Here is a 14,306-nt window from a genome sequence, read left to right on the forward strand (position 1 = left end):
GGCAAGGGAGAGGAGTCAGGACACGTCAGGCCCCTGACCTGCCCTGCACAGCTGTGCCTGTGCTACTGAATAAAACAAACCAGGGTCATTATGTGCCCTGAGAGGGGAAGGTATGGCCCAGCTGCCCTGCCCACAGCTCTCTTCCCTCTTAAGATGGGGTGATCATATCCAGACTGTGCCAGTAACACAGTCCCAAGCCATGCTTGGGCACGTGCCTCTGTGGGGCTCAGCCTATGGGTCCTGGGTGGACAAATGGTACCTTTAGGATTAGTATGAAATACAGAGGTGGGGCCATCTGTGTGCCAAAGGAGGGATCTCTGGGGTTTTAGAGGGGAGCAGAGCCCCCCACTCCTCCTGTGTGCCTGGGCACTGCTGAAAAGACAAGGACCAGCAGAGACACAGTCCTGCCAAATTCATGGGTAGGTGAATCCTGTCACACCTTTTTTTTTTTATTATTTTTTTCAAACTGGAGCTTAGCTAAATTTTCAGCAACCCAGTAAATAAGGATTTGCACCTAGCCATGTGTGAAGTGTGGCAAGCTGTGCATTGTTGAGTAAAAGGCTTTGCCTCCTATGGGGGATACTTTTGAGTCTGTGATAAACCTGGTGGGGCTGAGATCAAATAATACAACAGGCCTTTTTTCTCACTTGCTATGTCATGTGCAACCTGATAGCCTGCGATGGGAATGTGAAACTTGTGAATAAAACACCACAGAAAGGGAATACGAAATACAGAGCAGTGAGTGTGACAGACATTCACATGGTCACTGGGTCTGATTTCAGAAGAACAAATTTCTTTCCTCCACAGGGACAGGGCTCAATGGGTACCACATATGTCATGAAGTCCCTCAGGGAGGGCACTGGGGATGCTGCAGACAGATGGCTGCAATTTTTGTCTCTGTTGTACACTCAGAAGGTCAGTCAGAAAACTCATCACCTCCTGCATGTCCTCTGTGATGAGTTTTGGACAAGACATGCACTAATGAGATTGCAACCCAAATCCAAGGTTGGATTTACAGGTGGGATCAGCAATATTTCTTGCTGAGATTATGGCTATTTTACAGGCATCAACCTGCTAAAGTGCCAAAGGTGTTTATGAAATTCATAGCTTGGACAATTACAATAACCTGGATCTGAGCTGAGTGGTTATGGATTGAAGAACAGAGGACTGTTGGGAGGGAAGGAAAGCAGCCCAAATAACCTGATTTTAGAAAAAAATCTCATATTAATGAAACTGGGATGGGATTTTTGTGCTCTTGCCTACTGCATTTTTAAATCTGTAATTGTCTGAATTGCAGCTGAAGAAGGGATTTTAAGGTTAGTTGGCAAAACCCAGTTATTTATACAGTCATGTTTTTATTTGCAGTTTTCTGCCCAAAATAAGATGTATTTCCGTGACGTTTCTAAACCAGCTCTGTTATGTCTGGTTAGTGCAGTAAAGCCAGAAGCACCAGCCTTGGTGATTAATCACAGCAAGTCCCATTCTGGGTGCCACTGCTCACCAAGTAAAAACTGATGGTGGGGTCAATCATACTCAAAAATATTTGTTACGGGATGCAGAAAGCTCTGTGCCCTACATCTGTCTCCAGCTATGTTCAGCCCTGTTCTAACCGGACATGATCTCTGAGTCCTGCTAACCTCATTGTAAGGACTTGGGGCCCAACACCATTTTCTAAGTCATTGTGACTTGTCTTTTACCCGTTTCCCCAAATTTCAGTGGGGCTCTGCTTGGCCACTTTTCCCTCCAACCAAGTTTAATAGACTGTATTTCTTGAGAGCACTGACAGGGCAAGACCTTGTTTTTCTTCCAAGTCAAATGGCTTGGGGGGCAGTAAGCAGGCAAAGGCACGCAGTTATGCCTCTGGGGGTGGGGAGCAGGCAGGCTCCTTGGCTCAGGGTATCCCGAGCATCCTGCCCCCCCTGTATACCTCACACACTCCTCCATTACTCCTTGGCTGACATTTCCTCAGCACCTTCTGTTCTCTCAGGCTGGTCATACCCAAGCCACGTGCTGGCAAACCTCAGAAAATAATTGGCACGAAACCAATAACTTCTTTTTACGATGAGGATTGCACGTAGAAAACAACACAGGCTAGCAAGGTTCTCATGCCCTTATTACCCAGGTAATCATCAACAACTTCAACCCTTATCAGTGTGTCGGGGTGGAAAAACTGAACTTTAGCTCAAGCTAATGAAGCTACATTCCTCTAATGTTTCCTGGAATAACAAGTTTCTTGATTGACCTGGCACAGATTTCTGCTTCTCTCCAAAAGCATAACAAGCCCCACAGGAGCTCTGCAGAGGATCAGAGTGTAGTTCCCTGGCTGTTCCTGCTGGATTAAGAGATATTTCTATTATCCAGGGTTGACACAGGTCAGTGTCATGTCATCCAGCCTGAGCAGTCTATTAGGTGTCAGATGGTTGCTTAGGTCCTATGGGCAAAGTACTGATCTTGTTAATATTACAAAATCAAGAACAAAGAGTGCACTGATTTGGACCCCTGACTCTCTTGCAGGGAATCATAGAATCATTTAGGTTGGAAAAGACCTCTAAGGTCAGTGAGTGCAACTGCTAACCCAGCACTACTATGTTCACCACTAAACCATGTCACTCCAACCCCTGCTGACATATCTACACATTTTTGAACACCTCCAGGGACGACAACTCCACCACTTTCCTGGGCAGCCTGTTCCAATGCTTGGTAATTCTTTCAGTGAAGAAATTTTTCCTAATAAAATCTAAACCACCCCAATGCAACTTGGGGCCATTTTTTCTTGTTCTGTTGCTTATTACCTGGAAGAAGAGCCTGACCCCACCTGGCTGCACCCTCCTGTCAGGCAGCTGCAGAGTGATGAGGTCCCCCTGAGCCTCCTTTTCTCCAGGCTGAACACCCCCAGCTCCCTCAGCTGCTCCTCACAGCACTTGTGCTCCAGACCCTTCCCCAGCTCCGTTGCCCTTCCCTGGACACGCTCCAGCCCCTCAATGTCTTTCCTGCAGTGAGGGGCCCAGAGCTGAGCACAGGATTGGAGCTGTGGCCTCAGCAGTGCTGGGTACAGGGGGACGGTCACTGCCCTGCTCCTGCTGCCACACCAGGGCTGACCCAGGCCAGGATGGCATCGGCCTTCTTGGCCACCTGGGCACACCCTGGATCATATTCTGCAGTGGGTAGGAATTAATTCTTGTCCACAATTTAGCCAGACTACCTACCTGGAAAGTGTCTCCTGTGATGCAGAAAGGTCTGAAAGATGGCAGATAACACGCCTTCCAATAATGAAACATTGGAAGATACTTTGGAGGGGCAGATGCCAGAGGTGCATTCAGGCAATGCTTTCAACACAGCACGTTCAAGCAAAGCATCTTGTAACCACCTATGAAACGTTTGCACTGTGCAAAATGGGTAGCACTGAGGAGCACACCCAAGGGTGAAGGGATGGTGGGGTGGCCTGCTCCAGCTGCTGTAAACACTGAGTGCACGCTGGCAGGTCAACTTCACTGCTGCAGGATTATGTCCATGACCTGATCCAAAGAGAGTCAGGCTGACAGCTGGTTTGGTAGTGCACAGGTTTGCTATTAGCAGTTGCCTAACCAAGCCCCACGCAGTTGCCCCAAAATGAATAGTTTCCTATTCCAGGACAGAGAATGAAAGATAATGTATTAATAGAGGAAGGGAAGGAAAGGTAAGATAGCTGAGCAGAGAGTGGATCTCCACATAACACTGAAGGCTGTGGGTGTGAGAGTGGGTGTCTGTGTGCTGCTCACTTGCTCCTTTCTGCAGTTGTACACCCTCAGGTAATGAAGCCTCCATCTGCTCACACGGAGATGTGTGAATTGATTTTGCAGAAAGCAAAAAGCGGGTTTAACTATTCATCAGTGATGCACAAACTGTGATTACTAAGACAAAAAGAGGGCAAAGAACATTTATCTCAAACAATGGAGGAAGCTTAACCTTAGTGACACTGCTATCTAGTGTTAAAAGACTTTGCTCCCAATATGTAGCAGGCACAAGGCCTGCAAGGCCTTGGAGGTCAGAAGCCTGAGCTAGGAAATACCAAAGTCAGCATGACTAAAGGTTTTTAGAAGACCCTCTCTTCCGCCTTTCGGACCCTGTTATCTCTCTGTAGATCCATAGGCTACTTTTCCCCTGACCCTTACTATTGGACAGTTTTCAATCCCCCTATAAGGTATAAAAACCCCTAACTCTGCCCGGTTCGGCAGAGGAGAGCTGTCCCTGGAACCTTCGCGGGGACCCCAATAAAGAACCCTGCGGAACCCATACAGCGCTGCTCTTCTCTCTCTGCGTCTGCTGCGGCGCTACCCAGGGTGACGGCCCCAGGCGAGCTAAAAGAGCTGAAATCACTAAAGAGCTGAGCTGCAAATCACTATAGCTGCCTGGGCTGCCTGAACCCCCCGCTGGGCGATCCTGGACCCTCGTTGAGCTATCCTGGACAACCGGCCTCCCCGCTGGGCTTCTGCCCCTGGGGGCCATACCAATACATTACTCTAGTCCCGTTAGTAGTCCTGTTAAAAGTTGTTGTTCACTCTTAACACTTATCTTTCCAAGAGCCAGAACATATGCCTATCAAAACAGACTGGGAGAGCAATTATAATAGATGTGGATTTTGACTAAGCAAGAGGGAAGAAGAAGCACTGGCAGGGGCCATGCTGAGGGTGATGTTTTGGACTGTTCCATTAATTTGGCTGTTTAAACTTTTTTTCTGGATTAAATCCTGACAAGGATTTAAATCTCAAAAGTATTTTCAGGGACATTTCATAGCCAGGAGCAATTGTCTGGGTCCTGGAGAAAGAAGGAGTTACTGAATTGTTGAGAGTAGATGGGTTTTACTTCTCAATCATTCCATAAAATTCCGTAAAAGTACATTGCTCTGACAAAGAATAACAATTTATTTTCATTAGTTGTTATATTACTCTGGTCTGCATTGTCTTGAGTCAAGCTTTATATTAGATTTCATCCCACTCACACAGGGTCAATGACTGCTGTGATTAGAAAGTCATTAGAGACCTCTTGACTCTCTTTGGCTTTGTGTATAAACATCTCAAAAGTGAAGGGTGAATCCGTGCTGAGAGAGGATCTGCTCCTGCCTTCCCCTCCACCAAGTCAATCCAGCCCTTTTTAGCTCTGTTTTTCTTAATGAGCACAAAGAAATGCAACTCAATACTTTGGTTGTGCTCAGCCCCTGGGATATAAAACCCATGGCAAGATTCCTCTGGAATTAAGTCAGGGAAGGATGAGATCCTTCATGGGCTTTTCTTGCTAAATAACACTGGCTTTGGATTTGTCTCAATGGGTAGTACTGAAGTGTGAGTGTCAACATCTCTGCAAGGGGTGTTTGAGGTAGTGGTGGGCCAGAAGAGAAGTTTTAGGTCCTGTTTAGTGGCAGTTTATCTATTCATCATGTATATTCATATTTGTAGAGGATGCCTAAATCTTGCAGAAGCATTAGGTCTTCCAGATCTGTTGGCTTCCCCCTGTTCCAAGTCTGAGGGTTCTTGTCTACAGCATCCACAAACTCAGATTACTGTAAAACGCAGTATGTAATTGATGGTGAGTGCTAAACTGTGCTTTACCAGGGTTCATGCTGTGAAGCACTTATAGAGATAAGCTTTTATTGTTGTTTAAAACCAACAATGTTCCTGCTTCTAATACAGATACCCAGGTGTGGTTTCCTCTCTACCAGTCCTGAGCTGGACCCAGAGCTCACCCTACACATTCTCCTTTGTAGACCCTCACACTTCTTTTTTTTGGTTTCTGGATGAAAGTGTGTGGCTTGCTATGTACATCTGAGCTCCATACCTCCAGGAGAAGGGCAGTTGCTTGCTATTTGCTTTTCTTGGTGGTGTTTAGGATTTTTTTGGGGTGGTTTCTTTGTTTGTTTGGGGTTTGGTTTGGTTTTCCTTTTTTCCTTCCCCCCGCCCCAGACAGGTTCCAGGCTAGCCTTCAGCTTGCTGGTTCTGTTCACATGTTTCTCTGAGTGTCCCTAGGGAAGGACACTTCCTTTCCATGTTCCCAGGAGTGGGATCTCTGTCCTCTTACTGTGGATGCTGGACTATATAAAATACCAGCCTACTGCTGGTAGTTACTTCCTGATGATCTCCTGATGATCTCCTGGCTGAGATCCCACCATGGTGTTTTTTGGTTTAGTTTGGTTTTTTGTTCATTGAACCAAGTGAATTTTTTTGTCAAAGAGTTTGCTGTTGGTGTTTGTGAATTAGTGAGAATGGGAGGGAATGAAATCTTGCTCCAACAAGTAGGGCATACCCAGAATTTCTCACTTCTTGGAGTGGTATTTGAGAACCAAATTTGGCACAGGTTTAGTCAGAATTTTCCTTTGTTGGATTTGGGTGGGACTGTCTGTTGGACTCAAGTGGGACTGTCAAAGGATTTGTTTCCCAGGTGCACAGAGAGTGGTGCCCTCCACTCCTTTTGGATTTTGCATGCACAGGCTGCTCCCCTGCTGCATTCTCCTTCAGCAGTGACAATCCTTCAGGACAGCCCCCATCACTCCTCTGGAGCACACCCTCTTCGTATTCCTATAGCCAGCCAGGGGTGTTTAACACTCCCCTGAGGCTGCCACTGCTTTGTCATCAGGGTTTGGGCAGGACGTTGTCTGTCTGAGGAGAAATAGTGCTGCTCTCTTGAAAGGCAGCACGTGCTCCATGGCATCCGTGTTTGCTGGTCCGTGGTAAACGTGACAGAGGCAGGGGGACCACTCAGCACAGCAGGCTAAGGGCAGCCCTGTGGTTTGCATGCTGCAGCAGAGCTGGGCTGGGAGCCTTCAGAGGCAGGTTATCAGCCCACAGCCCTGCAAACCCACACAAACACTGCTGGCTGGAAGTACCAGGGTGTGTTGGCACAACAGCTGGTGGCTGCTTGGCAACTAAAGGCAAAGCTCCTGCTCAGGGAGGGGTTACAGGCTGCCTTGTAAGTGACTTCAGAGAAGTGAGAGCTCACACAACAGCTGTATGGGTTAAGTTGAAAGCTTGTCACATACCAGTAGTGCTGATATTGTTGTTCACAGAGATAAAAATTGTATTTCTTCATGGTGCCAGGACATATTTTATTGAAGACTCACTTCTTTCCATTGAAGAGATCAAACCAGGCTGTAAGTGCACAGATGCCTCACTCTGTGCTTGAGTAAGGGGAGAACCAGACTGACATCAGTGGAAACTTATGGCCAAACTCCTACTCAGAAGTTACTTTACAGTTACTTACAAAGCTGGTCCTTTTTTCCCCCCAAAAATAATCACTCTGTCTTTGCTTATATGCCCATTTAGCAGAATGCAACCAACAGGCTGTAGGTTCACAGCCACCTTTGTTGCTCTGTGCCCATACCTGTTCCAGGATAGCTGAACCCTTTGCAGAAGACTTGTGACATGTTGATAACTACAAGGGCATCAATAATTCTTGATGCAAAAGCACTGAACACCATGGCCTGAGTACAGAAATCTGCACTTCTCTGCCGGGGTCCTCAACCATGCTGCACCAGTCTCCTCCACAGCCTGTAGAAATTTTCTGCACCACTCAGAAATCACTTTTAAAGAGATTGATTTAGTTTCTGATTTGAATGTGTTCTTCTTCCACTGCATCTTCTGCCATCAATCCCTCTCATGTATTTCCTTACTAGTCTGCAGAGGTTTTTTTCTTTGAACTAGTGCTGACTAGATTTTTGTTTGTTCTGCTAACACCTTATGCTTGTGGACAGAAGTCTGCTTCAAGCATAAACCTCATAAATGGCATTTATCAGAAGACAGATGTGGCAAAGGTCACAACTACTTTGCTTCTGAGGATGTTGCCAATGCAGGGGCTCATATTCCCAGGAATTTAACGTGCTCCTGCCTACTCTGTCTGCCCAAACTTCAGCTCTGTCTGGCAGCACATTTTAAGGTGGTATGGAAGAGTGTGGCCTCAGTAATCTGCATGTCTGTGACCTTAATCCTGATTGCTGAAATTAGCTTTACAAGCATTTAAGCTCAAAACCCTCTCCATAGCTTCCATCAGTACTGTCTGGACAAGAAAGTGCAGTGACAGCATTACCCAGTGCATAGCCATGAATTCCCTACTAGCCTTTAGTTATCTTCCTGGAGAAACTCATTAACTTCAAGGTCTGACATTTAGCATCATGGGGAGCAGTTGGCTTTTAATGGTTTTCTGTAAGGCCCTGTGAAAGATGAAGGCTGTATCCCAGAATTCAACTCCATTCAGAACTAGTAAGATGTAAAATATGGGAGCCAAGATGTAAAATATACCCATTTTTGTCTAACTTTCAACAACACTTTTACATAATTTCATCTGTGATATTTAATCTCCTAATGCTGTCCAGTGCTTTAATGTCCCTGGAGTGACTGGGTCACTGCTGTTGAAGGGGAGTTGATGTTTTCTTCACTCTTGACCTGACATTTAATTTTTTTTGAGACAGTCAGGATAAAAGTTTAGAATTAAGGCCTCCTTTGCTTTATCCTTCTTATCACACCTCTAATTTCTGGTGCTTTAGAAGTAATTTTGAGTTTTCTTCTTTCCCGTCTGTGTTCAGGGTTGCACGTGGTCTTTTATTGGCCTAAGTACCTTGCCACAGAGGGTTGTAGTTTGTCTCACAGTATTGCAACATTTGTCCAGTTGAGAATGTTGTAGAGAAATAAAAGGAGTATCTTCTGAAATCTGCAATTAATGAAACAACACCCAAAACCTAATAAAAATGTCATAAGAAGAAAATATTATAAGAAGAAATGAGCTCTGACAGAGAACGAGGAATTATGCTGGCAACAACTGTAAACACCTGTGATTCATGCTTATACATACATATCCTGCATTTGGTAAGAAAGGCAATTCCAAGAGCAAAAATGAGGACAATATCCTCTAACTGTGTAAGAATGGCTTTGAAAGATTATATGGTACTTGATTAGTAGGCTGGGAAGAACGTGAGATAGTCACAGCAACTTTAAATATAGACTGGAGCCTTACATTTGAGTATGTGAGGCATGAAAATGGAGTTTTGGCATGGCTCCACAAAAGCTGAGAACATCCAGATCTGTCAGAAAAAGGAGAAAAAGTGACAATGAGGAAAAATTCGACACTGTAGCTAAACCTCTGGATTAACATTTCAAGTAAAATCACTACATTCATTCTCTTTCTCTCCTTTCTGCTTTCCTAATCAGTACTAAATCACTTGGATAAATAGACCAACTTTCTAAAGAAATAGCCTTTAAGGTCTATGCTTTTTCATAAAGAGCAGGAATAAGTGGGAGTTTTTTGTGGGGGGAAGTTGGGTGGAGGGGGCATAAGTTTCAGCCTCTGGCAATCACAGACTCTAACCTGTGGTGAGTTGAAGTCAGATGTTCAAACACTGGTTGGATTCACAGTTAGCATCCGGGGAAAATTCCACAGCTCAGGGGTGTTTATTGGACCTCCTGCTCAGTGCTAAGCCCCATTTTTTTTCACAAGTCCCTGTGTGTGTGTCTGTGTGTACATATGTAATATATAGGTAAAGCCCCACTATTAACAAGTTGCCTGATCTAGAATTAGCCATGGAATGAGCAAGAGGGAGCCATAAATGCAGCCTGTTTGTAGTCTCTATCTAGCAATCCCCACAGACTGAATCCCAGATGTTTGAGCTTATCTAGGCAAAGATCATGTTATGTTTCCTGTGTTCTATATACTTCCCCCAGCTATCAGTCGGTGTGTTGGGTCAGATGAACTTTGTTCTGGTTCAGCAATGAATAATTGTGATCCTATGTGCTCATCCATGGTCTACTGCAAGATCCGCAGCACAAAAAAATGAGAGAAACATCTATGCCTGTAGAGGTGAGTTAGAGTGTTTATTGTGTGTATTGTGATTAATGACATTTATAGTGCTGTTTCCCTGCTTTGAAGAAGGGAGATTTTCTATCTGTCATGCAGGACATTAAAGAAGAAGGAGATGAACCGGGACAGAGGAGAAGGAGCTCTCTGTCAGTGTGGAAGCACAGGGGACCTGAGCATGGGGACCTGAGCTGACGGGTTCTAGGTTTAAAAATACATTTCTGAGTTTTCTGTTAGCAGAGAGTAAAATAAATCCCAAGGTTTCCATAGCCCAAGGGGAATATTTGGGCAGTGCTGTGTAACATTCAGTAATTAGGGTGAATGGCATTCAAATGTTTCACCTTTTCTCTGGTGAAGATTTATGTGATTCAAGGTGAAATAGATGAGGTATAGCACGAGAAATCCACAGATTTCTGCTTCAGAACATCCTAAGGGAAGAAATAGTCTAGGGTAGGCTCATGGTAGTCATAATCTTGCTTCCCTCTGGCTAAAAGGAGCATTTTCAACCTGGATTTCCCAAATCCCTGTAAGTGTGGGATGTTTGCCCGAGTCTTCCCTAAAAGGATGGCTCAGCAGAGCAAGCATCGTAACAGGACCGTGCAAACCTACTTAGGCATGTAACTCCTGAATGAGGCAAGGGTTAAAGCCTTTGCTGTTTGATCTGTGTACTTTAGCACAAGGCTCCCACGCAGCACACTGGCTTTTTTGAACGTGCTGCCTGGTTGTGTAGGAGGGCAGTGGCAAGGCAGTCAAACCAATGAAAAGGAAATCTTCTACCGTTCTGACCCCCCTCCCACCTCCACTGATCCTGTGGGAAGACTATTTAGGGAGATCATCCAGCAAAACTCAAGCAACACTCCCCTCCACCCCCCTGGTTACCCACAGCTATTTGTTTTGTTGTGTTTTCCACCGGGTATGTTTCCAGCCAGCTGGCCAGGCCATCGTTCCCTGATGTGAGTGCCAGCGATGGGGCAGAGGGAGAAACCTGGGAGCTCGAGGAGGGGGATGGTGACAAACAAGCTTGGATACTCTGAGCTAAAATATGTCCCAGCATGCCTGAATATAAATATACAAAAGGCATCAGAATCCATAAATTATCTGCATGCTGTGTATCACACGGTGTTTGGCAGTGAGAATAAGGTCAGTGTTGTGGCCAGCCTTACACACTTAAACCTGAGCAGGATCCCCCCACTCCTCTGGCAGTGCTGTATTGCAGAAGTGACCCTCTGACTTCAGTGGAAATATTTGTATTTTCCAGGTAGGGGGAAACCCATGGCACTGTCTGCTCCCAGTCCATTCCAGCTCGCTCTGCTGTGTCAATTCAAAGGGAGCAAATAGCCACTTCTGGTTCATGTTTACAGCAACTTCTAGCAGTGCCTTGAGCAAAGATAAGGGATAATGTGGGGGTTACACCTCTCTAGACTATGGATCAGTGTCTTTGTGGGGTGAAACACTGCATGGTGGCAGAAATACTTCTCTGTATGCTCAGATAGGTGAAGCATTCACACCAGCACTGAAATTTGATGGGGGAAGAGCATGTAAGAGTGTTAACAGTTCTTTAAAGAAATATTTTTTACTTTTCAGCACAAACTAGTCCCAAACTTTTCTATCCAGCAAATTATCATGTTTCAGTTATTTGTATTGAAATGAAAAGTATATTTTGCTCCTATTCACTCTCTTTTAAATGTATATGAACTCAAGAAACTGTGCAGACTGTAGGTATGTGGAACAGCAACAGCTGTACTGTACTACTCAAAAAGGTAGATATGTAGACAGGCTCTGTATCCTGGAAATGGTCTTGAGATCCTTAGCTCTGCACACAGAACTCTTCAAGTGGCTTTCTTTCCCTTTCTCCACACTGGGGAAGACACCAACAGACCAAAGGAAAGAATGTAGTGACAGAACATGGGGGAATGTTTTCCAGCTCAAAGAGTAGGTCTAGATATTAGGAAGAAATTATTCACTGTGAGGGTGGTGAAACACTGGAACAGGTTGCCCAGAGAAGCTGGGTGCCCCAGTTCCCAGAATTGTTCAAGGCAGTTTGGATGGAGCTCTGAGCAACCTGGTCTAGTGGAAGGTGTCCCTGTCCACAGCAGGGGAATTGGAACTAGATAATTTTTAAGGTTCCTTCCAACCAAAACCATTCTATGATTGTATGAAATTCTGTATCAGTTCCAACTGACTCCCAAGGGATGCACACAGCTCTGCTGTTAGTACAGCACCGTGGCAAAAGAAGCAAATCCACCCACAGAGAGCCCACTGCACAAACAGCCTTAACCAAATTTGCAGCCCAGCTTAGCCCTTTAAAAATATTTGTGGGGGGTGATGTCAGCACCTGGATTGCCAATGCACTTGTTGGTCTCCACCCTCAGCCTACTTTAGTTCCCACGCAGGGACAGAGCATCCAGTCCAAGTGGGAGATAAGCAGAAGCTTGGAGGGAAAAATTATCTGCAGTGACCCAAAGTCCAGAGGCAGAACCACTGGGCTCCATCTACCTCCTCAAGGTAAAAGAACTGGCTTACTTATTAGGTGAGATTTTCTCATGTGCAAGGACATAGAGGGCTGCCAAAACAACTTGAAAATGTAGGAATTAGTTAACTACAGGCACTAGGCTTTTAATATTTAATCTGAAAACTAAAGTAATTCCAATTGAAACTCTCTGTCTTCATGCTAGTATGGTCCCAAGGCTTCTCATTTGCACCAGAGATGTTACAGCCTAATCTGGTTGTGTAGTTGAAATTCTTTGTCTAGACTTAATGTTTCATTTGTGTAAGTGTTCTTATTTTATTTACACGGTATGTAAATATTATTTATTTGTGATAAAGTATTCTCTTTTCTCTGCACGAACTCCAAAATAATATAAAATTCAAAAATTGCTGTCATAAAGTAAATAAAAGCAATAACCAACAGAAAAGTTTATGAGTACAACTCGAATGGGATTTTTGAAATATGAGACTTTTAGCATTTTTCAATTCAATTTTTCCTTGAAATTTCAGGAAAGGCAGAAGGTTATTGAGAAAGTACTATTTCATCTATGGAAATTACTCACAAAATATGTGAAGTTCTTCAGAAATTAAAATGTATAACCTTAGGTTCTCCTTATACTTTTAATAGTAACAAACAAATTCACATTTATTAATCTTTCTCTATAAAATAATAGCTTGCACTTAATTTTTTAAAAACAATACACCTAAAAATATAGGAATTTAAAAACTCTTAACAGTAGTCTATTTACAATGTATACTTGTTGAAATGGGTCTTGGGCATTATTTATGAAAATACTTGCAGAAAGCAGTACTGATTTCCACAGACTGCTCACCCCTGTGTACTGTATTTTGGGGTGACACTGGGAACGTTCTTGCTGGAAATCAAAGAAGGTGATAAGCTGCCAAAGATGGCTTTTACTTCTTAGCACCCCAGTGCTTACTGACTCCTGGCCACTGAAACAACATTTATTTAGACTGACATAAAAAACTCTATGGAATTTGCTACCTTCATGCATCTGTCCTTTACGTATATATATTTTTTTTTTAACAGCCTGTGACCTGAAGGTTGAGCTCAAGGACACATCCAAGCAAGTCACCAGAGTTTTCCCTTTGCTCTGCCTGCTGGCCTCTTCATTCTCCTCTTTGCTCCCAAAAAATGGAACGTTCCACAAGAGAAATTTGCCTCAACTTCATGGTTGTCCTGATTACTGTGATCCTCATGTGGCTTCTTGTGAAGTCTTATCAGGATTGAAAGACTCTCAGAAACTTTGGAGGTGATTTCGGTGTGTGCCTCCATAGATACCTGCAGCAACCACAGCATGCCACAGCAATTAGCTTTCAGTCAATTGAGGATGTTGTGAACCTTTACTTTTCACTCTCTGTTGCCTGTGCTAATGCTTGTAATGGGTCTGTGATGGTGTAATTCTTTCAGTTTGCAGCTGTAAAGTGTAAGATGCTTAGGAACAGCTTGATGTGGCTGTCTCCTCTGGTAGTTTCTGTGAGTGCTGTACCCCCAGCCCACCATGCTGGCCTGTTTGGCAGCAGTGTTGGGTTCTGGAGGGTGTAAAACTGAAGAGTGTAATGTAAGAACCTGTATTATCCAATGTAAAAGGCATAAACTTGCTTAGCAAAAAGGAATGTGAAACCTCTGTTTCCACTTGCACATTTTGTTTAAATAAAGACCACCTAAAACCATTTATTGGAGCATTCCTTATCCCTCTCCCGACCTGAGCCAATAATAGCTGTGGTAGAGTGTGATATGAAAGTGGGGTGGTTTCCTTGTTCTTCCTACTTACATTTGAATTTGTATATTTTAAAAAGTGCTGTAGGATGGAAACTCTGCAGCACAACAGATATGTAACCACATATATGAGCTGTTTGGGTGATTTTTCTGTCAAGAAAGACTTACACACTTGGTGCCTGTGGACACCGGCTTCAAAGAGAGCCTTTGTCCCACTGGGACATCATCAATAATTGCGTTTCTGAAGCTTGATTTTGGGCAGGGA

At 44.3% G+C, this 14,306-nt stretch overlaps 2 protein-coding genes across 6 annotated transcripts in view; one reads left to right on the plus strand and one right to left on the minus strand.

Annotated features, from left to right (window-relative positions):
* Positions 1-13,995, plus strand: part of SLN (sarcolipin) — a 23,880-nt gene extending 9,885 nt beyond the window's left edge. The window contains exons 1-4 of one of the 5 annotated variants that reach the window (XM_064409340.1): positions 3,530-3,676; positions 9,681-9,816; positions 12,196-12,343; positions 13,352-13,995. In XM_064409340.1, coding sequence (XP_064265410.1) covers positions 13,457-13,552 — 96 coding nt within the window. In that variant the 5' untranslated portion in view covers positions 3,530-3,676; positions 9,681-9,816; positions 12,196-12,343; positions 13,352-13,456 and the 3' untranslated portion in view covers positions 13,553-13,995. Of the gene's footprint in view, positions 1-3,529; positions 3,677-6,896; positions 6,940-9,680; positions 9,817-9,846; positions 10,767-12,195; positions 12,344-13,351 lie in introns of those variants that run through there. The other 4 variants (XM_064409339.1, XR_010356408.1, XR_010356407.1 and 1 more) reach the window with 4 other exon arrangements.
* Positions 1-14,306, minus strand: part of ACAT1 (acetyl-CoA acetyltransferase 1) — a 382,585-nt gene that overhangs the window by 142,268 nt on the left and 226,011 nt on the right. The gene's annotated exons all lie outside the window — the stretch shown is intronic.

This window comes from Passer domesticus, chromosome 2 (genome assembly GCF_036417665.1).
Source record: "Passer domesticus isolate bPasDom1 chromosome 2, bPasDom1.hap1, whole genome shotgun sequence".
Lineage (NCBI taxonomy): Eukaryota > Metazoa > Chordata > Aves > Passeriformes > Passeridae > Passer > Passer domesticus.